The sequence below is a fragment of the Nothobranchius furzeri genome, chromosome 8 (assembly GCF_043380555.1).
Source record: "Nothobranchius furzeri strain GRZ-AD chromosome 8, NfurGRZ-RIMD1, whole genome shotgun sequence".
NCBI lineage: Eukaryota > Metazoa > Chordata > Actinopteri > Cyprinodontiformes > Nothobranchiidae > Nothobranchius > Nothobranchius furzeri.
Window position 1 is genome coordinate 64,921,413 of NC_091748.1, and position 27,607 is coordinate 64,949,019.

Consider the following 27,607-nt stretch of genomic DNA (forward strand, 5'->3'; position numbering starts at 1 on the left):
GAAAAATGTACATTGGAATAACCAAATTCCAAACTTTACATCCTGAATTATGAATGAATACATTTTAATTTGTCTGCAGCAAAAAAAAAAAAAGTAAAATTCATGGGGTTAAAAGGTCTGTTTAAAGGAAATTAAACAAATGTTCTAGTTTAGGAAATAATCTTAGTATAAATTTCATCCATCCTTCCATTTTTGGCTGCTTATCTGGGGTCAGGGAGGCCCAGGCTTACCCCCCCACGCCACTTGGGCCAGCTTCTCCGGGGAATCCCAATGGCCAGCTGAGAAATATAGTCCCTCCAGTGTCCTGGGTCTTCCTTAAGGTATCCTCCCAGTTGGACGTGCTCAGAAAACCTATCCAGGGAGGCATCCAGATGACTGAGCCACCTAAACTGGCTCCTCTCAATGTGGAGGAGCAGCAGGTCTACTCCGAGCCACTCTCGAATAAGTGAGCTTCTCAACCTATCTCTACGGAAGAGCCCAGACACCCTGTGGAGAAAACTCCTTTTGACTGCTTGTGTCCACAATCTCATTCTTTTGGTCACTACCTAAACCTCGCGACCATAGGTGAGGGTAGGAATATAGATCAAGCAGTAAATCGAGAGCTTTGCCCTTCGACTCAGCTTTCTTCACAACAGATCAGCACAACGCCATCAGCACAACAGATGCAGCACCAATCCGCCAGTCGATCTCGTACTCCATCTTTTCCCTCACTCGTGAAGACCCAGAGATGCTTAAACTCCTCCACAATTAAAAGCTATAAACTCACTTAAACCAAAAGCTATTCAAATATTAGCTATAATGCACCTTTCTACTTAAAGGCAGAACAAAACCGTATCTTCACTGCTTCAAATAACTGAGTGCAGTAGTAATTATAAACTAAAAAGGCCCTTTTTTCCTTTTTGAGGTATGATGTAACAGTAACACTTCACAATAAGAGTCCCTTTATTAACATTACTTTAAGCATTATTGAACAAAAAAAGGGGGGCGGTATCCACTTGGTAATGCATTACTTAATATGGTTAAGCAGTTGTTAGTAATTTATTAATTAATGCTTAATAATGTACTTATAACGTTAATAAGGGACCCTTATTGTTAAGTGTTACTAATGTAACATACTAACCCTAGCCAGTGTTTCAAACTCATTTTATCTTAAAAACAAAGACATCAACTTCTCATTTTGAGTATTTTTAAAACATAATACACCTTTAATTAAAGATAAAGCTACACAAAATTATACATTCCTTATTGACCACATAAAATTGTGTTGTATTGCACTTTAACATCGTGTGCTTTCACTGGTACAGACAGAACAGGACACACAAAGGCAGACAGACAGGAAACCAGCATGTAGGTGGCTGTGTGCAAATAGAAAAACAAGTTGTGCTTTAAACACCAGTATACTGAATTTATAACGTGAAATATATAAGAAACAATGCACTGAAATTTGCAACAACTGGAAGGAAAAAAAGTAAAAAATTCAACACAAACAACGTCATCACTGAGTTATCTCAGGATTTGAGTGTTAAATAATGCACATGATACTGGTACATTTTAAATAAAGGAAAACTCTTGTTCAATGAAAAAACATAGGATTTCAATTGAAACACACAAGTTATTTATGTAGCTGCCATATGAGGTCTTCACTGGTTTGTTATGTTGACTGAGTAAGGATTGAGAAAATTAAAGTATCAGTTTTCAGCTCCATGAATACATACATACAAAACTTTCTCAACATATTATGGAACAAGTACTTCAAAATGAACACATTCAATACTTGTTTTTGTGCAATCATCGAGAGTTGATATGTAGCTTGTTGATTAGTGAATCTGAACAACCACGGTCAGATTTACTGTTACTTTGAGTGAATAATACAAACCACAAAAACAACTACAGTCCAGTATTTCCAAAGTAAAACTGAAAAAGATGAACGGTGAGATTAAAAGACTGGACAAAATCCATTGATCCATTTGTGCTATCAGTAACTTAAGCCCTTGTTTGATAAAATGTACTTTTATTTTGCTAAGAATAGAAAGTGCTAGAAATTAGGCAATGCTGGACAAGGTCCTTTTGGTTTTTTTTACACAATATTTTGTTTCTAATTGGGCAATGATGATCATAACGAATAGATCACTACATATTCATGTCAGTTTTTACTCTAGAAAAACACAAATATCCCGTTTTCTTGACTCCATAAAAAGCCTGTAATTCTGAGTAGCCTATTGGGTCATTCCTTAAATCAAACCCCTAAACATGCACAAACTCTCAGGTGACTCAATGGTCGGCAGTAGGAGCACATACAGTAATCTTCACAGTTTCAGGTCAGACGATTAACGTTGTGTGATGTTTTGTGGAAGTATGATCGGCGTACAAGCAATGCCAGCAAAGGACTCTGGAAAGTGCAAGTCCCTTTCCCACTCGTCCGTCTCGGTGTTGTACACCTGGACAATGCTTGTGACGTTGTTCAGGTGCCAGTTGTAACCTCCTATGATGTAGATCTTCGTGTCCAGTAAGCAACAGCCTGCCTCTGACTGGCCCACTCTCATAGGACTGACGGTGGTCCACTGGTCGTTTTCTGGAATGTAATACTCAACAGCCAGTACATCAAAGCAATGGTCCATGTGGTCCATGCGCCCACCCAACGCATAAACGCGCTGTTGGGCGCTAATCATGGCATGCAGCACTCTGGGTTCATTCATAGGAGATTTGAAGTCCCACTGGTCTGAAGCTGGGTCGTAGCAGTGAAGCGTTTTCTTGTCTTCTAACGAGACGCCATAACCTCCTGAGATGTACAGCTTCTCGCCACAGGAAGTACCGGCGTGACCCCAGATTCTGCGTTTTAATGGTTCCACGCATGACCACTCATTCTTCTTTGGACAGTAGCACTCCACGGATGACAAACTGCCAGATCGATTGCGCCCCCCAGTGGCGTAAATTAGTCCCTGCAGCACATTGAGCTGAAACTGGATGCGGGCCTCCTGCATGGACTGGATGCGAAGCCACTGATTTAGATGTGGGTCATAGCGGAAACAGGCGTCTACAGCCCCCTCCCCACTGCGATACTGCAAGTGTTGCCCACCCACAACATACACAAAGTTATCAAGCACTGCAACACAAGCGTGGCTGCACCCCGTCTCCATCTCAGTCAGCTCTTTGAACTGGCGGGATACAGCATCAGGGAGATAGTATGCCTTGGTGCTAACGGTGCGGTCGTTGTCAGTGTACGGTGTTCCGCCAAAAGAGATGAGTGAAATCACATCAGACCGAATAAGCGTCCGCGAGGACTGCATTTCATGCTGTCGGAAGGGAAGGATTCGGTAATTGAAGGCCTCAAGGAGATACTGGCGGCACAGAACGTCCTCCACCATGATGTCCACTGTCTGAACGCTGTCCACCAGCTCCGAGGAACGCATGAGTGAAAAGCGTACATGGCAGAGGACGCTACTGGCTTGAGCCCGACGAGACTCATCGTACTGGAGCCACCTGATAGCGGCATGGAAGAGGTCGATCTCATTACAGTTCTTCAGTTTGTTGCTTTGAAGAAAGAAGATGAGGCGCTCCATGGGAATGTGCAGAAAGTCCTCCTCGTCTGCAATCTGGAGGAAGTGACGGAAGGTGAAGGCATCGACTGACTCTTTGAGGGAAGACAAGCTGAATGTGGTGGCCATTTGCCCGATGTGCAAGCAGGTCTCCACGCTCATTGCTGACTTAAGGAACTCCTCGCAAAGCTCCACGACTGGAACCATCTGGAGAAATACGGCAGCCCCGAGGACATCTTGGATACAGTCCAGATCCAAAGTGACTTCTGCACTGTAGGCAAAGTCAATGATATGTTTGAGCCCTCGGGCAGACAAGCCCTTCAGCTCGATGGTGTCTTGGTTTGACTCCCTCATGCCTCCTGTAAACATAGCTCTGAAACACAAGAATGTGCAAGAAAGCAACATGTTATTTTGAAAATCTAACTTGATTAAGTGCACACAATAATTGCATTTCACATTTTACAACATAACAGTAGTACTGTGTTGTTGTGTTGAAAGTGCAGCATCAACAGCAAAGCTGTACCAAACAAACCATGCATACTAGAACATATTTGTCATGATTTAGTGAAATCTGTGTTCAATAATTTACCATTTTTAAGTCTTCTGTCTCCGCTTTCAGAAAACAGTCTTCATACAAGTTGTAATTTGTAAATATCGCTTCTCTTTGTTCATTTTAGTTCTTTCTTCACCAATGCAACCTGAAAAATGTCTCAAAACCTGCTGAAAACATTCACTACTTTGCAAATGTACTATTGATTTTATTCAATTACTCTGGAGAAAGAGCATCAGCTAAGTGCGTCCAGTTCAAAACACAAAATGGACAGCTTAAAGACTAACCTGAAATAATCACTACAAGCAGCCAGCACTGCTTTATGGACCTTGAAGTGCTCCTCATTGACAGCCAGCACCACATCAAGCAGCTGACCCTGAGCTCGCAAAACCGACAAGCCCTGGAGGAGCGTGGCACTGTGGCTTGGAGCGGAGAAAGTACAGCGGAGGGTGCTATTCTTGTTAGCCATACTGGAAAGAGAAAGATGCCTTAATGACTTAAGACAAAGTTTATTTATTTTTACAGATAATATGTATTCCTGCAACCTTCATTTCTACATTATTTTTATTCTAGTTACAGTGGGGCAAAAAAATAATTTTGTCAGCCTCCAGTTGAGCTGTTACTCCCGCATAAAAAGAGAAACCTGTAGTCTTTATCATGGTTTATCTCAACCATGAGACAAAATGAGAAAAAGAAAAATCCAGAAAATCACATTGTCTGATTTTTAAAGAATGAATTAGCTAATTATGGTGGGAAATAAGTATTTGGTCTCTTACAAACAAGCAATTTATCTGGCTCCCACAGAGAGGCTTCTCTGTCCTCCACTTTACCCGTATCAATGGTGCTTGTACCCATTACAAGAGCAGGTCTGTCTGAAGTTTGCTAGAGAGCATTTGGATGATCCAGAAGAGGATTGGGAGACTGTCATGTGGTCAGATGAAACCAAAATAGAGTTTTATTTTAATTTTTTTGTTTCCACCATAATTCGCAAAATTATTCTTTAAAACTCAGCCAATGTGATTTTCTGGATATTTTTTTTCTCATTTAGTCTCATAGTTGAGGATAAAAATTACAGGCTCTCTCATCTTTTCAAATGGGGGATCCTGCACGATTGGTGGTTGACTGAATATTTTTTTTACCCCACAGTACATGTAGAAGTTATCTGCTGTTAAGACCTGAACCGTGTCTGGTATGTAGTGACCAGCAAATGGAAAATCTAATGTAATTCATTACTCTGCCAATGGAAAATGCATTTAGCGTGAAGCTTTTGCATTAGTGAGAAAATGTACACACACACACGCACACGCACGCACACACACACACACACGCACACACACACACACACACACACAAAATGCTGCAGAGAGAAAGCATTTTGTCTTTTTAGCCACTATTGCCACTTAGTAGCTGCACATAGATCAGTGAAAACAGTCAAGAGAAAAGTCAGGAAGTAAAATATTTGTTGAAATAGAATAACTCATATTTGGTCTAAATAAATAATCACTTAAAAGAAACAAGCAGCAAGTTAGTATATTAAGCTGGATCAAACAAATAAAATACTAAAATAAAATAAACCAAAAGAAATAAGAAACTAATCAATTATAGTCTCATATGCATGTTCTTTTCTCCTGCTGAACAAATCTAAATATCTCAGATATGGCTGTTTTCATTATTTGTCAAGCTGAGTTATGTTAATGTTTTATGATTTCAAGACCCAACAGACAAACATTACACGTAAATGAAAAACTAACCAGAACGCTTAAACATTTAATAAATATTCATGAGACCTTGAGAACAGGTTCAGTTTTAATATTTCAGCTGTTACGTAAATGTAGGTCAAACAAATAATAATATATTAAAAATCATAAAAATAAACAAAGATAAATAATAACTGGTCAAAAAATAATCGTGAAATTTTCTGATGCTTGTTTTTAACATTTCTAATTTAAAGTCATTCTCAACACTGTATGAGGTGAATTATTTAGCACTAAATCATAAACTAAAATAACACACACACACACACACACACACACACACACACACACACACACACACACACACACACTTTCAACTTGATACTAAACTTGACGTAAAAAATAAAAAGAACAAAAATTAGACTCATACTAACATTCAAGCCGAACAATTTTACTTTGCATGTAGATAACGAACCATAAACATTGTCGTTATTTTAACAAAGATGTCGTTTTTAAACAAAATTCCTAAAGACCCTGCTGACGCAGAGCTGGTGCCCGGAGGCCCGAAAAGCTCCTCGGTGTTTCCTGAGTGACTGATGCGGCTCGGGCTGGTCTGGAGGCCGGTGAGGACCACCCAGAGACAGCCGACTGCTACGCTAATTGACCTCATCCTCATCACTCACTCACCTGCTTTGCGAATGTTTCTGAGCAAATTCGCCACCATCGGACTCCGCCATCTTCTAGCACCGGACAACACGCATAGGGCATTTTCAGGAATGTTAGCAGGGAATCACGACTGGACGGTCCATGCTGTTTTTAGATGTTTCAAAGCAGCTCTTTACTCCGGTACAAACGGAGAACGGAGCGCCTGTCTGTCTGAGTTCCTATGGAGAACATGGGGATGAAGAACTCTACCGGCGGTCAGCTTCGACCATCCGCTGCTAATCTGCTATCTGGCCACAAGGGGGCACTAGAGTCAAGTCAATAATACTCAACTGTACATAAAACATAATACCATTAAGTTTGCTACCTAAACTTATAAACAATCTCTCTACGTGTATTAATACGCGAGTTTAATTGTATTTGGTCAGTTCAGTTCAAAGTAACGTCTTTACACGCAACTGTCTTTAAATAAATTGATCGAAAGAGAGGAGGAGGCTAAGCTTATTTTTGCACTTTAATTCTGTAATATAATGAAAAAATGAGCAGCCACTATATGGCTGAGAAATGTAGTTTTAAAAAATACATCAATGTTTTAAAGTGTATGTAGATAAAAATTTTCAGAAACTGAACCAGGAACATCAAAATGTCTGGTAAAAAGAAACGACCAGCCTATGTTCAGTTTTCTTTCAATGTGATTAATAATTTCGGATTCCTATAAGGGATTCCCTTGCATGAATGAAATCGGAGAAACCCATTTGAACATGCAGTCAAAACAGAGAGCAATACTGACCGCACATTGTTTATCAGATGCACTTTCCTCCTATCTGTGGCCAAGATCAAGAAGTTTTTATTTTGATGTGGTGAGAAATAAACATGGTATTGTCTGCAATGCAAAACAAGGAGATCCCTCGTTTTATTCTTCAGAACCAAACTAATAAATGTCGAACCAGCACAAAGAATTCTACGTTTCTGAGAAATTTAACTGCACTATATTCTGCCAATCTGTCAGCACTTCTCACAAATAAACAGGTCATATTTTACTCTGAACAAAACCAGCTAGATCTGCAAAAGTGTCTTTGGTAATGAGCAATGGTTTTCCACCTTGTGAGAGCTACTGTTTTAAGGTCAAACCTTTTACGACCACTTCCTGCTGTGCGGCTCTCACCATGCTTGTGTTTTAATTCCTCTGCCACTGCATTTGCTTTTGTTTTTGCTCATGCACATCATTTTAAAACTAACCAACAAAGGAAAAGACTTTATTTGCACATTCATTTTGTACAGAAAACAACTAATACACACATTGTTGAATACATTTAGTGTTTAACTTTGAACAAACTTAAACAAAATCTTTTTTTGTCCTAACCTACATCTGAGCGTGTGAAAATCAAATTCTAAGATTGAAAACCCTAAATTAAACCTGGAATTTCTTAGGATTTAATAATGTGCAGAAATAAAGCAGTAGGGTACTTCCTGCTTTCATGTACAGTACTTACTCCAGGAGACTTTCATATAGAGTCCATTGCATGATTCTGCAGGGCAGTTTCACAGTCCACCTGATTTAAGAAGATTCTGACTTTACATTGACCACCAAACCGTTCCTGTATATCAGCCTGGCAAGTTCTGCCATCTGTGGCTTGCACAAAGTCTGATCTGCTGAGTCAAGACTCAAACCCTTGTCTTCAGATCCTGCTGAGTCACTTCTCTCCTTCTTCATGTCCTCATCACTAGTGTCGTTGCATTCCCCTTTGAGGACACTGGAGATGGAGGTTTCATCTGAAACAGGTGTCTGCTCTGGAACAGGCTGGTGCAGTGTAAGTTTGTGCACTTCCTCTTTTGCGTTGCACATCTCCTGCTACGAGTAGAAAACATGTTCAAGTTTCTGACAGAACTAAGTTCTGAGAAATTCTTGCTGATTCCTGATATTTAAATAAAACAAGAATGGCTGGTTTTGTGACAAGTTGCAAGATAATCAGATCAAATTTATTATCTGCATATTATTTTTATCATCTATTCAATGTTTCTAGGTTATCTTCTTTTTACGGTCATACATCATGATGTCACAATAGAGAAAATTAGCGTGTCTCAACTAGTAGAAGCTAACAGTTAGCATTAGCAACTCCACAACATGGCCGAAAATGTTTGTGCTTGAGTTGTGCCTCTGCCGGGGCGCCCCAGGGCAACTGTGGCTACGTTGTAGCTCATCAGTGTGTGAATGTGTGTGTGAATGGATGAATGATAACACTGTAGTGTAAAGTGCTTTGGAGTCCTTACTCTGAGAGGCGCTGTACAAGTGTGGGTCATTTATCATTTATCATATTTGCAGAGATAAAACATCAACGTTGCAGAACAAATGGGGGCAGTGGAAGAGTTGCATTGCTGTTAGCCAAATCAGAGACAAGATGTTCAAATATAACAAATGTCAATGAGACCACTGCAGATTTATTGACATATCAAGTGTATGCCCTTTTTAAATTTGCATTCGAGCGCATGTGTGGGTGCATATGGGTCACAACCATGTCACAACGTAAGTGATTTCTGGATCTAGAGCGACTACGTCTCTTCACACATGAACTTCCCTGTCTCAGCTGCAGATTCTCAGCAGGTCTGCTAAGCTATTGCAAACAGCTGGATGGAACGGGTTTGCATTATCATGCTGTGACCCTCCCCATAGTCTCTAATGGTGTATTCACATCTGGGCTGGGCCAGCCTAGCTCTGGTAGGTTAATTGTGTTCACATCTGGGTAATCTGTGCCTTTGCCGTGCTCAGCCGACAAGTTTTGCCAGACCTGCTCCCTGCTGGTCAGCTTGGAACTGAGCCAACCCAACACACCCACTATGAGCTGATTGGCTGGCTGAAGTTCATGCCTACCTACTAACTGGAGCCTCTGATTGGTGGGTAGAGTCAGCCAGCAACGGCTTCCCACATAGGCAATTCATTATCAGTCTGGATGCAATGGCAAAGGAATGGTAAATATCTTCTCTGACTGCCGTTTGGACCTGCGGTGGTAGCGTGAGGACAGACTGCTGTGCAGTATCGCTGCTCAGTGAGATAGTAGGAAGCTGTGTGTTTCATGTCAGAGTGTCCAAAAGCAACACTGCTCATGCCCACTTTTGTTTACTAACTTAAGGAGAACACCACACACTTGTGACGACAACTAAAAAGGCGCTATACAAAAACAGGCCATTTACAATTTCCATTTACTTTATGTGAGATGGATTTTGAGTAAAAACATCATGAACACGTTTTGCATAAACCATAGAACTACTATAATGTAAAAAATTATCACAACATGTTTCCTTTAAGCTCGCGGAGTCCACAGTCCAACGTAACAGAGAGTGGAAAACAGGTGAAGCCGCATGTGGAAGCAGATTGGGTGCTAAAAAGTGTCAGGTATTTCCAAAAAGGGTTTCAGAGAGAGTGAATGAAAAAGTGTACAAGACAGTGATGAGACCAGCTTGTATGGTTCAGAGAGAGAGAGTGTGTCCATGAGGTGTCTCCAGGTTGCAGAGCTCAAGATGTTGAGGTTCTCTTTGGGAATGAGGCAGTCAGAGGGACAGTTTAGGTTAGACGTTAGAGATAAAGTCATGGAGGTCAGACTGAGATGGGTTGTCCGGAGGAGAGACAAAGAGGCTGAGGTTTGAGCCATCAGGAGGGAGGTTGAGAGGAAGAGCAATGAGGATATTTATGGAGGCAGTGAAAAAAACATAAAATTAGTTGGTGTTGGCGTAAAGGATGCAGATGATGGAGAAGAAAGGGCTAAAATCAAACAGTTTAACTCTTTTGTGCATTCGTAATGTTAAAATTTGCAAACATTTAAGTTCATTCCTGCCACTAGGATTTAAAAATGTAAAAATCTTGTAGCATAGCACATGGAGATGGTTAAGTCAGAATTATGAGATGCAAGATTTTTTAGTCAGAGTGGTGGGAATGGCCTTCCATAGCCCGCTGGAAAAACTGAAGAAGATAATTAGTCTTATTTGTTGATAAGATTTGATTTATTGAAATTTAAATATATACTTTTGGTCTTCTTGAAATACACTTCTAATTATACAATTTGCACCAAAACCACATTACTGTAAAATACAGCTTCATGTCAATTAAAACAAAACAAGAAATAAAGGGTTTAATGGGGTAAAAAAGTATGATTGAGAGGAAAAACACTATGGATCACCCAGACATGTTTGAGAATCTTATATAATCTATAAATGTTTCAGGAGTTGGATTTTCAAAACAAAAACGAGTAAGTCCCAAATGATTAATAGATAAATGCAGTTACTTACCTCCTTCTCTGGGTGGTGGGGGATGAAGTCTAGTATCACAGATCTTGGTACAGGAGGGAAGATCTTCATTTTAATTCTAAACATGAAAAAAAAATTAAAATACATTTTTGCATGTATGCATCAAATAAAGCCTAAGCTTTCATGGCAATAACTTCCATACAAATAAAGTAAATGTACTAGTGATAATGGCAAATAGACTTGACAAGGCAGTAGTTTGTCTCCTACCTCTTTATGATAACGGTAAAACCTGCTGAGAAGATGAAGAACATGACAAGCAACCCAAAACTCAGCCACACTGATTTAAAGAAGAAATCAGATAAAGAGAATAAAGGAGAACATTTAGAATTAATTACCTCACAACAGATTAATGAAAAACATAAACAATTGAATAGAATTAAAGGTTTCCTAAGTCTAATACCGTTAACAGGCTTCTCTTGTAATGTTTCTATAATTTGTGCAGCTAGAAGTCCTTCTCCTGCTCTGGTCGCTCCAGCCAGGGTGATGTTGTATTTGGCTCCTGGGGTCAGATTCTCCAGGTGGTGTTCAGTCATTGATGCTGAGATAGTGAAGCACTCTGAACCAATAAGAAGAGGGTGAAGAGTTGAACATAGTGACTCTCAAAGACAGTTCACAAGTAGAGCCCTGCACTGAAGCCCTAGGCCCTAGGGTCGGCCCGGCCCGACGGCCCGAGGGCCGGGCTTCGGGCCAAAGACTGTGTAATTACCTCGGACACGGGCCGGGCACCGTTATTTTTAATCGAATTCATTTAAAAAACTGAAACACTTGAACGCAGCTGCACCTGCCTGCTTCTCACGCACCGTTAACTCAGTTAAGGTCTGTGTGGTTTATAAATGCGCCTATATAAACGAATTCTCAAACTGCTGATTGAAACATTGTCCTAGGCAACCGGGGAGGGACCATGGCTCAGGCGAGGTTTCGTGACATTGAGAAACACCCTTCATCTTCCTCTGCGAGCACATCGGACGGCTCTTGTGTCGACACATATTGGAGTTGCATGTCTCCGTCCCAAAGCAGACAAAGAAGTATAGATCTGGGGACAAATGAGAAACACAAGGAGACACATGAGGGAGATGCAGACAAGGACACACGAGGGCACTAGGAGGCACAAAAGGAGAACCTAGAGACAGATGGAGAACACAAGGAGACACATTAGGGAAGACGCAGACCATGACATGGACAGGATTTCTAGGTGCAGCCAAGGTGTTGAGGGATCCGTTTTGGTGGCCTGAGGATCGGTTCTCTGCATTTTGCAGATGATGTGGTCCTGTTGGCTTCATCAGAATATGATCTCCGGCTTTCGCTGGAGTGGTTCGCAACCGAGTGTGAAGCAGCTGGGATGAGAAACAGCTCCACTGAATCTGAGACCATGGTCTTGATTCAGAAAAGGGTAGAATGCCTTCTCCGGGTCAGGGATGAGGTCCTGTCCCAAGTGGAGGAGTTTAAGTATACCTGGGTCTTGTTCACAAGTGAGGGGAACTGAAGCACGAGATCGACAGGCGGATTGGTGCTGTGTCTGCAGTGATGCGGGCGTTGTACCGGTCTGTCGTGGTGAAGAGAGAGCTGAGCCAGATTTACTGGTCGATCTACGTTCCTACCCTCACCTATGTCACGAGCTTTGGGTAGTGACCAAAAGAACAAGATCGCGGATACAAGCGGCCGAAATGAGTTTTCTCCGCAGGGTGGCTGGGCTCTGCCTTAGAGATAGGGTGAGAAGCTCGGTCATCCAGGAGGGGCTCGGAGTAGATTCGCTGCTACTCCAAATCGAGAGGAGCCAGTTGATGTGGCTCGGGCATCTGGTCAGGATGCCTCCTGGACGCCTTCCTGGTGAGGTTTTCCGGGCATGTCCAACCAGGAGGAGGCCTAAAGGGAGACCCAGAACACGTTGGAGGGATTATTCTCTCATCTGGCAAGGGAACACCTTGGTATTCCCCCAGAAGAGCTGGTCCAAGTGGCTGGGGAGAGGGACGTTTGGGCCTCTCGACTTAGGCTGCTGACTCTGTTTAAGCGGAAGAAAATGGATGAATGGACAAGGAGGCGGCTGCCAGAGGAGCACAGAGGCTGAGAGGCTTTGTAAAGTAAAAGCAGTTCCAAAAGATAAGAAGGTCCAAAGACCATTAATACACTTAAAAACCATTGAGAGAACCTTCAAATCGATCCTGAACCATACCCAGAGCCAATGCAGCGATTCTAAAACTGGTGTAATGTGCTCCCTCTTTCTGGTCTTCATCAGAACACGTGCTGCAGAGTTTTGTAAAAGTTGTAAGCCTGAAATGCTCTTTTTAGGAAGACCAGAAAGCAGGGCATTACAGTGGTCTATTCTACTGGTGATAAAAGCATGCATCAGCATCTCCGTATTGGCCCGAGAGAGAATGGGGCGGACTCTGGCAATGTTCTTTAGATGATCAAAACCTATTTTTGTAATGTTTTTTATGTCTGGGATAAAAGTCAGCTCAGTCTCGAAAATCACACCCAGGTTCTTGACTTGTAAGCAAGGATTAAAAGACAGTGATTGTAGTTTTGGTCAAAGTTTCTCTCTCTGGGCCTCGGGACCTATGACTAAAACTTCAGTTTTGTCCTGGTTGAGCTGGAGAAGTTTTCTGCCATCCAGGATTTGATGTCTAAAATGCAGTTAAAAAGTGCGCCCATTGGCCATGTGTCATCAGGAGACACGGAGATGTACAACTGTGTATCATCAGCGTAATTGGCGTTTGTGAGGTGAAGCAGAAGATGGCACAAGCAAACAAATAGCCTACTGTTTGTGCAGCTTTAAAATTGCTGTTATTAAACTCCTAACACCAAAAAACACAGCAGAAATCCTCCACAATGATGTAATTCATTGGACTTTGTTGTCACACAAAGCATCATTAAAAAAATGGAGCTTTTTCTGCTTATTGAATGCCACTTTTTATATCCCACAGCAGCTCTCCTGGCTCTCCAAATGGATTAAATCATGCCATAATTGAACATGATAAAACTTTTATGTTACTAATGTCTGTGAATGCTTCTCGGCACTGATCAGTGACATCACTTACTGCTGAAGCATTCGTGATATACTGACATCCAAGCAAAATGCGGAAAGGGGTGAATTTGTATGGAGACACAACAGCTGAGAGGCCCGGGCCATCAGATCTCCCTGTCACTTCCAGAAATTACCCTGAAGTTTTGACAGTGGAAACACACCTAATGGGAACTTGTCTTTTCTGGATCCATTCCCTAGTGGATGAGGGGGGAACTGCAATTTTTGTCACTTCTGTGTTGACTTTACTTCTGACAGGTGAAGTCTGCTCTTCAGTGCAGATACATCAACAGAAGCCTTATTGTATCAATAATTCAAATTCTTAAAAATACACACAAAAACAAAACAAAAACATAGTCTTCCATACCTTTGGGCTCTTTCTGCGGACTGATTTTCATGCTGCACAGGCTGTAGTGTGTGAGGAAACCTCGGTGGTGCTCATATGAAATCTCCTTCCAGGACAAGGACACAGAATGTGTTTTAGGAACGGTTTTGTCGTACTGCGGCTCCTTGTTGGGAGCTGAGTAAAAACAGGAACATTGCAAAACGATCAGACGTTGAGAATTTATTTTAATTATGATGAAATGTCTCACTGAAGACACTCACCACCCTCTTTCAGATAAAAGAGGCACACTTTAACTGTCCGTGGTTTGCCATTGTGACATCTGTGTTCAAAGTACAGGTAGCGTGTAAAGTTTTTCATGCCTGTAACAGAACCACAACGCATGTTTCATCCCTCAGTGGAACATTTTAATCCTAGTGTAGCAGAGTGATCATTTGCAGCTGGGGGATGCTGCTTAACCAATCACCTGTTGAGGGCACCCCGTTATAAGGACAGTGGTTTGTTCCCTCGGGTGATCGCATCTCACTAAACTTGACGTTTACTTCCGGGTTGTCGAGCCGGTCGAGTATTCAATTCAGTTCAATTCAAAGATACTTTATTAATCCCAGAGGGTAATTAGAGAGTATGTGGTTGGGCTTGGAACTCTCAGCGCAAACTTAGTGGCTGGTGTCTGAACAATCAGCTCTGGGACGTACTCGTGTTTCGCCGGCTCAGGTGGGCAAACCAACGTCTAAGACTCTGCTGTTTAGCTTCTCTGGATTTTTTTGATTAGTTCCCAGCTCCCACGAGTAGAGGACACGAGCTCCCTGCATCGACTGGTGTGTGGGTGCGTGGATGTGACAGCGGCCGGTCCTGCTTGATCTATACCAGATCGGATCCACAGCCGCCAACGACATCACCTCCTAGACTAGACTATAGTGGGACTCCACTCGGGTCCAAGGAGGACCACCTCTCCGGTGTCTCCAGCAGCATAAACCTTCGAGCTGTTTAGCTCTTTGCTGTGCGTGGCACACGTGTGGCACCAGGGGTGGACTGGGACCAAAATTTGGCCTTGAAATTTTTATGTACTGTCAGCCCTCGGCAGGGGAGGTTGCTGCTCGCGACTCGTCTATCCTGCCAAATGTGGGGGGAGGGACGGGGTGTTGTGTGTGCTGCTTGCGGACTTGTCTCTATAACCGCATGTGAAATGGGGGCTTGGTTTGGGATGCCCCAAGCTGGGCAAGTGGCCCGCTTGGCTAAGCGGGCCACCGGGACAGTGCCAGAATGCCAGATAGGCCAGTCCACCCCTGTCTGGTGCGCATCTGAGTGAGAGTGATTGTTCTTTTAAAATAAATGATTTAATTGTATTTTTTATTTATTTTAGACAGCCTGCTACTCCTGGCTGGTGAACTGGCAGGCTGTCCATTTTTGTATAATTCGTTTAGCCAACTGTTTGTTGGTTTTGTTTTTAACAGTTTCTTTCTTTTATTGCAGGCTGTTTGCTCCCAGTGGAGTACCATTGGCCTTGGTGGCGAGAGTTTTCCATGCGTGTGTGTGTGTGTTCCTTCACCGTGCACCTCCTGGATGCATGGCACTGTGACGGGTGACTTTAGTTTGGCTTGGTGTGTATTTTTTGGTTGGCCGAATTGGACTCTGGTAAGCTTCAGCCTGTTCAGGTTCATTTAGGCCATGTCCACACGTAGCTGGAGATCTGCCAAAACGTAGATATTTTTCTACGTTTTGGCCTGTCATCCACACGAAAACGGAGTTTTTTCAACGAAAACGGATCTTTTTAAAAACTCCGGCCAAAGTGAAGATCTGCGTTTTCTCCGTTTTGGGTGTCTGCGTTTGGACAGACAAAACCAGAGTTTTAAAGTAGTGGTAATCCCCTGTCAGAGTCTTACTCCACCCACATTTCATATTTGAAAAATGCGGCCCAAAGAGGCGTTTCCTGTAAGACCGAGAAGGCGGAGCTACGACCGTGATTGACATACTGAAATTTGAATACAGATGGCGACGGAGAGCGACAGTAGCTCAGAGCAGTCATTCGAGGTGGAGGACTTTTCCCCACCTTCTTCCCCAGAGGATAGGGAGGAGGGCTTATTGGGGGAAGCAAGCGGTCCTGAACCGTATCTTTTTGAGCCACTAGCTCGTGAGTTGTCAGAGGCCCCTGGAGTCGAGCCAGCAGGAGTATCAAGGCATCTAATGGGTCCAGTCTCTGAGTGGTAAGTAGCTTTTAGCCACAGCTAGCTATATTTAGCTTAGCTAAAAGTAATTTTGTATGACTGCCTCAACAGGTGCACCTTTGGCCGCTGCACATCATTGTCTGCCAGAGAAAATGTGTGCTGCAGAGAAACGCCCAAGGTATAAAAATAAAAGTACCCCACCATGAGAAAAGCATTCTGTAATGTACACATTTGTTACACAATCACTAACATCATACTAATATTGAACTCTTATAGCCCTGATATCAGTTGTTCTTTGTCATAGGTAATGCTCAGGTGTCAGCAGGTGGGTGTAACCTCCTGCATAACAGAGCATCCTGGTTTTGAGGCTGTTGCTCTGAATCCCTACGTGTTGCAGGCAGTTTATGGCACCTTTCTGCAACTCTATAGGGAGATGCAGGAGACTACGCTCAACAGGTAAGACAACTGTCAAAATAATTTTTTTATGAATACTTTATAACTCATACCACCTCTTTCTCAGCTGTTACAGACATCTGGCGTACCGGAATGTGGTCAGGTGGTGTTGGGGTTACCTGGGACAGCACGTTCGTGTTGTGATCCCGTCATGCGCTGTCTCCAGAATAAGGCAGGAGTTCCCAGAAGACGGTGCATACAAAGGATTCCTCCCTCCTCTGAACTAATATATATTTTTTGGATTAAATAAATGTTATAATATATATTTCCTGTATTGATTCCTGTCCATAAAAAGCTGCATAAATCACAAAACGGTAAATGCACTTCTTTACACTTTGACATTATTTATATATACACACATATAGCCACACACTTTTCAAATGAGCTCTTACAACAGTAAGGTTCTAATTGGGGGTTAATTAATGCTGCTGTAACAAGTGAGTTTACACCCTGTGTGATTAATGAAGTCTAATCTAGAGCAGGTTCAATTAGGTAAAAATGAATGATAATTTAATAAATGTGATATATGTATTTATACAAATCAAAATATCAATATAATTGTATTTAAAATGACACAATTGCGCTTTAAAGATAACATTTATTATAGCTACTACTAAGACAACGTTAGATTACAATCTGATCATAACTTTCATGATTTTTGACAAAACTCTAAACCACAAGCAGAGATTCTGGAGCCATGTGAGGATAGGTTGGGCCATCAGTGATGTTTCTTTGGTTCCTTAGACTGGAGGTAGCTTTCACTGTGATGACAAACGTGGAGATGGATCCCGGGAGCACAGGCTTTTCTGTAACAATATCAGGAGGCTCTGAGGAAAAAAGTAATATTAGTATGACTAGTATGACTTACAAAAGCAAGACTGGTGAGTTTTGTTATGTTACATACGGCCAAGATTTTCAAGTTGTATGGGAGCCACAGAGCAGAAAGGTTGTAGAGATCAATAGACATCTGGGAGGTGGACAGCATGAGTCACGAGTGGATGAGCATAAAGATCCATAATGACGACAGGTAACTCCTCTGTCGTACAGTGGTGTGCAGCCTGGCTGAGGAGGAGAAAAGGAAAAACCACACAGAGTAGAGTACTAACTAATAATTACAATCTCTTGTTGTGTAGCTCACCTTACGTGCACTTTAAAACCTGGACCTGTGCCTGCTCACAGCATCCCGTTTATCTGGTCTTTGGAACTGGGCACAGAGCGGTTCTGGAACCGGAATTTTGTCCGAGTACTCCTGATATGGGAGAGGATCCACCACCACAGAGTCGAACAGCAGATCTATAAGCTTGTGCACATATACTGGAAAAGGGTTTTCAGTATTACAATAGCTCTCCATGACATCATTTTGGTTTTATCATACAATATATGACATACATGAGGTTGGATTGGTCTTCAGGGCTCTCACTGTGTAGTCTCCATGTTTGTACTTTGGGTACACTACAGCATATCTCAGCTCACCAGTTGCTGTTGCTGCATGTGAGCGTGCTGCATTTTCATTATAGTGCATTGCAGCAATTTGTAATCTGAAATAATCAAATAAACAAACCATGTAGATTTTAGGCAAAATTCTACATTTCATTCTAAAATTTGAACAATTAGAGGCATTAATTTGAACATTTGTTGTATTCATTACCTAGACAGCATTCCTTTGAAGGAGAAGACCTGACTTTTTGGAGTAAATCTGATGATGAGACTGTGGAAAGCCTCCAAGGTGGATGTGTGGTACTGAGGGCTTATCTTCTCTACGTCCTTCACAAACCGTGGAGCTAACAGAATGGCAGTGAGCTTCTCACATGATGCTGTGCCTACGTAGAAAATGTTAATTACAAAAATTACAATTTGATCAACTTTAGAATGTTGCTATTATTTCATTGAGAAAAAGTTACCCATAGCTGACATTTTTAGATGACAAATGTATGAAAGAGTGACTAATAGTGCTGTAGACAGGTGTGGTAATTACTTACGGCATTTTAGTACATATTATGTCAATTATGGCTGTTCTGCCTAAAACCATGAGTTGTGTGGCGCACTCTTCTGTTTAAATTTCTGCACAGCATTTTATTCTTAGTAATTAATTGCTGTTGGCCAAATGGTGGTGTGTGACCTTAGCAGCCACATGTGACGTCTGTAACTCTCATGCTCCAAAAATATTTCTCCATGTTGAAGGAGGTGAAGACAAATATTCTGTTGTGGGGTGACGTGTTTTAAATGTAAAGAAACCAAACAGTAAAGGCTCAGCTGTAATGAGTACATGCTACACTTACTTGGTTTGAGCCACTGTCTTGCCTGTTCTCCATCCAGAGGTGCATGCAGACAGCTAGGGAACAGGGCGTTGTCATGGCTGTGCACATTTTGGATGTGGTTGGCAACTGAAGTCCACTTTGCTACTGCCTCCTGTCCTGAGGAGGAACTGGATGCTGACCAGTAGAGGTGGTTCACCACACTTTGCTTCCACAGTCTCACATCCTGGGTCGTCTTTCTCTTCCCCAGCTCTTCGATTTTCTTACCAATTCCTGGAGAGCCAAACAGACCCACATTTAAAATAGAAAAAAAAATCCTGTAATATTCACTATATACATCCACAAAGATTACCTTTTCCCATGTGCCAGGGGTCAAAGTAGTGACTGATTTCCTTTTTTTCCTCCCGCAAATACTTCTGCACTCCTGTGTGGCGGTCAGTCACGACTTGCTGCACATCGACCCCCCTCTCCAAAAGTGTGCTCAGACTTCTCACAAATCCCTCCTTCTCCATTCGCACACTATTTCCAACTTCATTGCTCTGAAAATAAACATAATTCTCCATTGATCTGTGAATAATTAACCATGAAATGCATTGGAATCATCAGGTAATGTTGTACCTGTACAAGTTGGATATCAGTAACTTTGTTTCTTTTGAGATCCATCATGGTGCAGCTGCCATATTTGGCTGAGTTTCCTTCAAGAAATGCAAGTTATTGCTTAATTTACATTTGATAGCAAAGGAATAAAATAAATAAATTTAAAAGTATTCACCAGGTGAATCAGCTCGCATGTCACCACCAAGAGTCACAGGTCCAGATTCAGTAGCCTCCTGGATGATATCAGCTTGCTCTAGCTGCCACTGCCAGCTCACTGTTGGAATTAACAGCTTTGCCTGATGTCGAAAGAATGTCTGCTTGGACAGTCCCTGCACATTGAAGGCACCCAGGAACTAAAATATGAAAAGTTACGTCATGAAATGAGAGACGCACAGACCTTATCAAAACCAACCTAAACAGTTTTGGCCTATACCTTAGAAATCTGGCTAAATGATGAGCCTGTGAAAAGGACAGCAGCACAGAGCTGGAGGTTTCCTGCTGGGATGCTGTTCACCATGGGCTGACTGGACCACTCATTGTAGTGCTCACAGCATGAACACCGTTGTGTCACACGGAGCAGTGTGCCGACTGTTGTCGTGTTCACAACACAACGACCGGTACAAACGGGACACCTTCTGAACAGCCCCAGCAACTGTTTCTCATGAACAATGTACTTCTTGTCCTTTTGTGGATGGACCTCAGTGAAAGAGCTGTATAGAACACATACATTTATATATATGGTCATAACTAAAAAATTCTAAAATGTTATAATTTTTTTTTACCTTGAACAGTTCACTGAGCTTCCACTGTCATTGAGGTGGAAGCTGGGATCAACAACAGACACCTCATATCGTGGTCTTTTCAGGGGTGTGGACGCAGCTCTGGGACTTTGTGGAAGATGAATTTCCGTCACGGTCCCTGTGTCACAAGACACACTGCGGCTGTGAGCTTTAAACTGGGTGGCTATGTAAAATACAAAGAAGCAGCACATTTATAAATGTTTAAAAGAGCATAAAATCACGTGTAACAATAATCTGCAAAACAAATAAAAACTAGAAGGTAATAATAAAATGTTTACATAGAAGATTATTAAAAATAATTCACCTTTGCTACGTTGATAAGGCTTTACATGAGCCTGGACAAGTGCATTTTTGCAGATTACTAAATCAGTCTGACAGCCAACGTCTTGGGTAGATTTAGCCTGAAAAAAAAATAGAAGCACATTGTTGTTGTTGTTTATAAAGTCAGATAATATACAAAAGAAACTGTCCGATATATATATATATATATATATATATATATATATATATATATATATATATATATATATATATATATATATATATATATATATATATATATATATATATATATATATATATATATATATATATATATATATATATATATAGGCGCTTTATGACATTCCTAGTGTGTGATCGTTATTATAACGTAAAAGTCAGTCACATATGATGTGAAGAACCTGAAATGCGACCTCCTGAACAGAATTCCTCACAGAACCGGGTTAGGCTTTGGTGTAAAGCTGGATTTCACGCTGTAATGATGTCTGTCAACTAGTGCTGCGTTAGAGCCACTGTTGCTGAATTACCGACTGACACAAAAACAACCCGGATTTTCTCCGAGCCTGACAGAAATAGTCATGTGGACCTTTTTGTCGGCCAGGGCTTCGAGAAATGTTCCGATTCGCCGCTGATTCTAACCTTACATCCCGTTCCACATTTTGTGAACTTGACAATTTAGCCCGAAGGCAGTGCAGGCTGATATTAGCTAAAGGAAGTGAACCACGTCTCTCAAACTTTGCATTTAGGTAGGGAATTGTCTTTAGAAGATGTTAAAACGTTTATTTAGCTTACTCACCTCAGACTGGAGCCCGCCATGGTGGGGGAGCAGAGTCGGTGGGCTGCATCTAATTCGTGGAAGAGCCACGGTGGGCACGGCCTCACTCTTCAAACGGAGACGTGCAGAATAACCCAGTTCAAACTCCATCATGTTGGCGAAGGAATCGCGGGTAAAATGCTGGTTGCAGACTACAGCACCAGGCGGGAGCTGACTGTTATCCTGTACACCGATTGCGCGCAACCACTGGCGCCTAATTTCTAAGTCCAGTGGAAAGGAGTGCAACCCCACAGAGCTACCACAACCAACTACACTACACCTTTTAACCATACTAACACTATATGGAACACTAAACCCGAATTATTTTCCTAATAAAACTAACAGCTAAACACTAACTAAACTACAATATCTAACAGCCAAGCTGACACTAAATAAGTACTAACACGATATGGAACACTAAACCCGAACTACTTTCCTAGTAACACTAAAAGCCAAACACTAACTAAACTACAATATCTAACAGCCAAGCTAACACTAAATAAGTATTTATAACACTAAAAGCTATGCTAAAGACTATAATATGCTAATGCTATACGCTAATGCTGAACTACCGCTAACCGTCCGACACTCACTTGCAAATCCAACTCCCAACTCGCCACAAGGCGTGGCCGAGACTCTCCTTGCTTTTATAACTTTGGCACAAGAGCTGCTACGTAGTACTCTACTGGTTTACGTAGTATCTTACTCTTAGCCATTGGCTAAAATTTATTCAAAATGTGTCAAATTCTGTGTTTTAAGCTGAAGGTGGCGCATTACTGTGGTTTTTAGGCTGAATATTTAATTTTTAAAGAAAATGCACCAAAATACTAAAATAATGAATACACACATTTAAAACACTATTAGACACTCATTCATACAGTTCATCAGCAAAAAAAAGTTAATTTAGACGTTACTTGCTCTTTAAGGTCCGCAACGTCACTTTCCGCGACAAAAAAATGCTGACATCACGTGTGCGACCTGTGTTTACACTAGCCGACAGCATGGACGCCCTCAGAGCTGCGCTCGCTTTATCAATCGTCCAAGCGCTTTTTGCTTGTTTGTTTTTGCAAGCGGAATTACTGTTCCTTGCGGAAGACCACAGACGAAGGATGAGGTTAAGAACGGGGGAAGTACTGCCGCCTACAGGCCTGGCATCTCCTTAACAACGTATTTATCTGGGTACGTGTGGACAGAGTTTTGTTTTAAAACGCGGTGGTGTGGATGCAAGTTTTTGGAGGGGCGGATATTCGTTTTTAAAAAAAAACGTCTACGTGTGGACTAGGCCTTAGTTTCTTTTCTTTTTCTTTTATATTTTAATGAAAGCAAGTTATTGGTCAGACCACGTCTCCTGCCTGATCTGAGTGGACGTGTGTCTTTACTTCCTGGGGTGTAACTCCCCAGATGGCGTTGTGTGTTACTGGCAACTACAGCCACCCCGGATGCCACACTAGCTCATCATCATGAGGTCAAAAGTTCAAAATGTTGCCCTAAACGTCTGGAATTATCAATGAGGTTTGGTGTAAATTTGAATGATGATCAGAATAAATAGAATTAATTGATACTTACTGCTTTTAATTCCCTCTCCTTTCTTCTGTTTTCTAGCTGTTAATACGATGACACTTTCTGGATTTAAATCTGCATCCTGAAGCTCATACAGCTCAAGACAAGTTCTCCTCCTTAGCTTTTCATTCAGTAATGTTTGGTCACAAACTGGCGAAGAGGAAGGAGGAAACAAGACTGGTTTAGGTGAGGAAATAAACATGATGTGACACTAAAACACATGTCGACTCTGAGACCTACTTTTTAAATCTGCTGCAGAAGCAGCTGGTACATGGAGGACTGTTTCAGGTGACTTCCCCGCTTCATTTCTGGCAACAACAGTGATGTTGACGGCCGAGTAAGACACATGCAGGGTGTGATGGTTGCTGTTTCTGCTGGTGTGGCTCTTTTTCCTCTTACAAGGACATCCATGAGAAGAGTGTGTGTCAGTCACACTGTATGTCACTCTTCTGAGTGTTGCTTGATGTGGGATCGGCTAAGGAGCAGGAAATCAAGTGAAATTTATAGATTTATGCAAAAATAAAAATAAAAATAAAAAACGAACACTTACGCATGGAGCTCAAGCAACAAAACAGAGATAATGGGGTGTTGCCTTTAATTATCCCTACTGAAAGTCTGGGTTTGAGTTACTAAAAGTGCAGTTTTATTTATCTTCTAATCTACTTAATTATATTTTATATTGAGTGTGAGTAGAACGCAGCTGCTGTGGGTCTTACAGTGCTTTGCAAATGTATTCATACCCCTTGAACTTGAACTATAAATCTGACACCTTCCAACCACAAACGTCCCGCTGCATCAATAAAGCCACGTCTTGCAACAGTTACAGCTGCAGGTCTTTTGGGTATGTCTCCACCAGCTTTGCACAACTACAGACTGAAACTTTTGCTCGTTCCTTGCTGCAACACAGCTCTAGCTCACCCACATATGACAGAGAACAGCAATTTTCAAGGCTAGCCAGAGATGCTCAATGGGATTTAGGTCTGGACTTTGACTGGGCCAGTCTAACAGATGAATATAATTTGATATAAAGCATTTCCCCTGCCGGATGACCGAGCTTCTCACCCTATCTCTAAGGGAGAGCCCTGCCACCTTGCGGAGAAAACTCTTTTTGGCTGCTTGTATACGCAATCTTGTTTTTTCTGTCATACCCAAAGCTCGTGACCATAGGTGAGGGTAGCAAGGTAGATCGACAGGTAAACTGAGAACTTTCACTTCCGACTCAGCTCCCTCTTCACCACGACAGACCGGTACAACATTTGCATAACTGCAGACGCAGCACTAATCCGGCTGTCAATCTCATGCTACATCTTTCCCTCACTCGTGAACAAGACCCCGAGATAATTAAACTCCTCCACCTGGGGCAGGACCTCATCCCTGACCCAGAGAAGGCATTCTACCCTTTTCCGACTCAAGACCGCGGTCTCTGATTTAGAGGAGCTGATTCTCATCCCAGCTCCTTCACACTCTGCTGTGAACCGCTCCAGTGAGAGCCAGAGATCACGTTCTGCTGTAGCCGATGGGACCACATCATCTGCAAAAACCGGAGACCCGATCTTCAGACCACCAAAGTGGATCTCCTCAACACTTTGGCTACACCTAATCCTATCCATACAAGTTGTGAACAGAATCGTTGGCAAAGGGCAGCCTTGGTGGACTCCAACTCTCACCTGGAACGAGCCAGACTTACTGCCGGTCACAGCAGATCATTAGTCGTCTCTTCTGCCTCCTCTACCCTCACGTCACCAACTAACATCATGTCCTCTTTCACTGCATCTAAAAACCTATTTTTGGCACATTTTTCTGCATCAAGAATTATTTTCTATTTATGTGCAACAATTTGTGTGACATTCCTAAAACTTTTGGTGGCTGTTGAAGAGTTTTGCTGCACACCATTAGTTTTACAAAGTGATGATCTCAAATCTTTTGTTTTTAGAGTGGACCTGTTTACTCGTAATTAGAACGCTAAGCCTGGCTTGCCAGACTTGTCCTCTGTTTAATTCTACACAGATAATGAGCAGAATTAAACAGAGGACGAGTCTGGCAAGCCAGGCTATTAGAACGCAGCTACTGTGGGTTTTAGTTATTTCCACTTTAGTCACTTACCTTCCAAGTCAGTGTCACCTGCCGAGTGCCGTTTGAAAGTCTGCTTGTGTGATCAACTTCAAGTTTACGATCAAGCGCTGCACAGAAAGCACGAAACAGGTTTTATTTAGACTAATCCAATTCTGTAAAACTTAATCTGCTCACATTTTGCAGTCGGAGATATATATTTTTTTCATTTAGAGAAATGTACTGTACTGTAACTCTCAGTGCTCTAACTGGAAAGAGACTCAAATCTCTGTGCTCTATAAATAAGTCTCCTGAAATAGTTTCTGAATAATGGCTGCAAAACCCGTGGTGAACGAGCTTTTTCTGTCTGCGCTCCAAAACTATGGAATAACCTCCCACTGAATATCAGACTCTTCTCCTCCGTTGGGGTTTTTAAGTCTCACTTAAAGACTTACTTTTATACTCTTGCTTTTACTACCTAGCTATTTTATCGATGGTTTATTTACACTGTTCTTTTACTGAATTTATTGACTTCTCATGGTTGTTTCTTTGTGTTTTGCTCTAGTTGTTTTATTCTTTTATATTATTCTTTTAACTCTATATGTTTTTACCCCTGTACAGCACTTTGGTCAGCTCACATGCTGTTTTTAAATGTGCTTTATCAAATAAATGGAATGGAATAGAATGGAATGGGTGTCACAAGTGGGAGAAGAGTCTTTATATTTTTTGTATCTGCAGCAGTTTTAATGTGAAGGACTCTCTGAACCATTTGATGATGAGTTTACCTGCAGGAACTGTAAGAAATGGCGACCAGTTGCTCCAGAGTGGGCTTTTGTATTTTATGGCCAGCTGTCTAATCCGCACCTGGTAAGCTGAACTCCTCACAAGATTTACGATGACAACATTATCTGTTCATATGAATGGAAAAGACATTATTCAATAGTTTTTGACTGATTTTGTCCTCTTAATGACATTTTCAAACTTTCCCAGAACAATTATTATGATGTGTAGCAGAAATATTCACACACAACTGACATTTTTGCTTTTAATGTTCAAAGAGAGCAGCTTTTGTCATTTGGGACAACATGACCCTTAAAAAAGAATAATTTTTGCACAGTAGATAAAAAGAACAGTAAACAGTTCTGCTGATGGAAAAACCTGTATATACAGCTAGTTTGTTTATAAAGTTTTAGTCTAAGTTAAATTTACACAATAAAATATTGTGACAAAAATCTGATTTAAACAAAGTTTTGCTTTATTATTGTTATCATTCTGCAAAATTTACGACTAAAAGAAACGTTCCGTCCTACCTAATTCCTGTGACCTGACTCTTAAAGAAAAAGAGTTTTTCATCTAATGTGACTTTTAATTCTTTTCTTTTTTTATGTATTGCATGTTCATGGGTAACAGCAGTGTATCTCGAATGTAGATCCACCAGCAACAAATTCATCCAAGCTGATGCTGCCGTGGAAACGGTTCAGGTTATTTTGTGTCAAAGTTGCAAAAAACCACTTTGAAGATGTCGAGGAGCCACAGGAGGAAGATCCTTGGGCTAGTCTGAGCATAACGTAATGAACTGTGGGTTGCTGTCATCTTAAAAACCCACTAATGAAAATCCTGATTTTTCTGTTGTTAGCATATTCCTTAGACATTTTCTATGCTACAGGACATATCTAAAGAAATTTAAGCTCCAAATTGCATTCCTGCATTAAAAATAATCAGTCTAAAACTTACTGGCTTTGTTACATCACAAAGCCACTGGGCAGAGCACAAACTCCACTAGTAGAGAAGAAGATGGATATTTGCATTTTCAAATGTTAAAGGAGTAGCTCAACTAGTAAGGAACCAATTATATATATATATATATATATATATATATATATATATATATATATATATATATAATTTTTTTCTAGTAATATGTATTACTGCTTAAGTTTCCAAAATTTCATGGTGGTTCACGCAAATGTTATTTTATAAGCTTTTGTACCACCATCAGTTTTAAGTACATGATTATTTTTACAGAAATCTAAAAGAATGTCCTGCGGCGCAGAACGGCAGAGGAGTGTTGCTGCTTCAAATAGAATTATAGTCTTTGGAGTGTTTCAAACCAGCCGCAATGCCACAATTTTCAAGTGCATCCCAGAAGCAGCACGCAGTGCTATGCCGCCAAAGACAGGATTGGGTTCTGTTTTTGTCGCTAGCCGCTCCTGGGACAAGTCAATTTCCCCAGTTATCATAAGGCTAGACAGGAAGTCACACATGGTTTCAGTGTAAAATCCCCAGTAATTTTCAAAATAAAAGTACTGCAGCGATGCTATTTCCTATTTATGAAGCTTAATGGATTATTTACTCCCAGTATCATTACAGAAGTGCAGCGGTGTGTTTTTCATGGCTTTTATCCTGGCGGTGGAGAGGAACAGCCTCATATATGAAACCAAACGTGATTTCCTTCTTTTTGGTTTAATGGCGGTGTCGGTATCAGATCTGCTCAGGCAGCAAGATCGGCTCCGGGTCCTAGCGTCTGC

At 41.5% G+C, this 27,607-nt stretch overlaps 4 protein-coding genes across 7 annotated transcripts in view; 1 reads left to right on the forward strand and 3 right to left on the reverse strand.

The window, feature by feature from the left end:
* Window positions 1-1,182: 1,182 nt before the first annotated feature.
* klhl26 (kelch-like family member 26) lies at window positions 1,183-6,754 on the reverse strand. 3 transcript variants are annotated; one of them, XM_015970804.3, is made up of 3 exons: window positions 6,468-6,754; window positions 4,374-4,556; window positions 1,183-3,909 (listed from the first exon to the last, which is right to left on the reverse strand). In XM_015970804.3, exons 1-3 carry the CDS (start codon window positions 6,515-6,517, stop codon window positions 2,328-2,330), a joined length of 1,815 nt encoding a protein of 604 aa, XP_015826290.1. In that variant the 5' UTR covers window positions 6,518-6,754; the 3' UTR covers window positions 1,183-2,327. The 3 variants fall into 3 exon arrangements, with proteins under 3 accessions (XP_015826290.1, XP_015826292.1, XP_070410310.1); XM_015970806.3 differs by lacking the exon at window positions 4,374-4,556; XM_070554209.1 differs by lacking the exons at window positions 4,374-4,556; window positions 6,468-6,754 and adding an exon at window positions 4,126-4,234.
* Window positions 6,755-7,326: 572 nt separating this feature from the next.
* LOC107392624 (interleukin-6 receptor subunit beta) overlaps window positions 7,327-27,607 on the reverse strand; it is a 29,397-nt gene continuing 9,116 nt past the window's right edge. Inside the window, exons 6-15 of the mRNA XM_054752237.2 lie at window positions 25,865-25,987; window positions 25,134-25,210; window positions 23,271-23,505; window positions 23,037-23,180; window positions 14,368-14,466; window positions 14,129-14,281; window positions 11,143-11,298; window positions 10,950-11,019; window positions 10,725-10,800; window positions 7,327-8,295 (exon numbers count right to left, since the gene is read on the reverse strand). Coding sequence (XP_054608212.2) covers window positions 8,002-8,295; window positions 10,725-10,800; window positions 10,950-11,019; window positions 11,143-11,298; window positions 14,129-14,281; window positions 14,368-14,466; window positions 23,037-23,180; window positions 23,271-23,505; window positions 25,134-25,210; window positions 25,865-25,987 — 1,427 coding nt within the window. The 3' untranslated portion in view covers window positions 7,327-8,001. The remainder of the gene's footprint in view (window positions 8,296-10,724; window positions 10,801-10,949; window positions 11,020-11,142; window positions 11,299-14,128; window positions 14,282-14,367; window positions 14,467-23,036; window positions 23,181-23,270; window positions 23,506-25,133; window positions 25,211-25,864; window positions 25,988-27,607) is intronic.
* LOC139071461 (P2X purinoceptor 7-like) lies at window positions 15,881-16,987 on the forward strand. Its single transcript, XM_070553957.1, has 4 exons — window positions 15,881-16,308; window positions 16,381-16,447; window positions 16,574-16,725; window positions 16,790-16,987. Exons 1-4 carry the CDS (start codon window positions 16,094-16,096, stop codon window positions 16,947-16,949), a joined length of 594 nt encoding a protein of 197 aa, XP_070410058.1. The 5' UTR covers window positions 15,881-16,093; the 3' UTR covers window positions 16,950-16,987.
* On the reverse strand, window positions 16,473-22,977 carry LOC129162414 (uncharacterized). Of its 2 annotated transcripts, XR_011521340.1 has the most exons (12): window positions 21,453-22,977; window positions 20,679-20,775; window positions 20,357-20,537; window positions 20,008-20,284; window positions 19,750-19,927; window positions 19,596-19,672; window positions 19,330-19,516; window positions 19,002-19,250; window positions 18,371-18,542; window positions 18,112-18,260; window positions 17,627-18,036; window positions 16,473-17,549 (listed from the first exon to the last, which is right to left on the reverse strand). XR_011521340.1 is itself a non-coding variant. In XM_070553956.1 (11 exons), the coding sequence occupies exons 1-11, from the start codon at window positions 21,759-21,761 to the stop codon at window positions 17,873-17,875; spliced, it is 2,040 nt and encodes a 679-aa protein (XP_070410057.1). In that variant the 5' UTR covers window positions 21,762-22,977; the 3' UTR covers window positions 16,473-17,872. The 2 variants fall into 2 exon arrangements, 1 of the variants encoding a protein (XP_070410057.1); XM_070553956.1 differs by having other exon boundaries at window positions 16,473-18,036.

Coding starts and splice junctions, on each gene's coding strand:
- klhl26 (XM_015970804.3), bottom strand. CDS start 6,517: ATGGCGGAGTCCGATGGTGGCGAATTTGCTCAGAAACATTCGCAAAGC. Junction 4,557..6,467: donor CAGAAACATTCGCAAAGCAG/GTGAGTGAGTGA, acceptor TTCTCTTTCCAG/TATGGCTAACAAGAATAGCA. Junction 3,910..4,373: donor GCTTGTAGTGATTATTTCAG/GTTAGTCTTTAA, acceptor CTTGTGTTTCAG/AGCTATGTTTACAGGAGGCA.
- LOC139071461 (XM_070553957.1), top strand. CDS start 16,094: ATGGCGACGGAGAGCGACAGTAGCTCAGAGCAGTCATTCGAGGTGGAG. Junction 16,448..16,573: donor GCTGCAGAGAAACGCCCAAG/GTATAAAAATAA, acceptor TCTTTGTCATAG/GTAATGCTCAGGTGTCAGCA. Junction 16,726..16,789: donor CAGGAGACTACGCTCAACAG/GTAAGACAACTG, acceptor CCTCTTTCTCAG/CTGTTACAGACATCTGGCGT.
- LOC129162414 (XM_070553956.1), bottom strand. CDS start 21,761: ATGGTTAAAAGGTGTAGTGTAGTTGGTTGTGGTAGCTCTGTGGGGTTG. Junction 19,517..19,595: donor CTGATATCCAACTTGTACAG/GTACAACATTAC, acceptor GTTTATTTTCAG/AGCAATGAAGTTGGAAATAG. Junction 18,261..18,370: donor TTCAAAGGAATGCTGTCTAG/GTAATGAATACA, acceptor TGATTATTTCAG/ATTACAAATTGCTGCAATGC.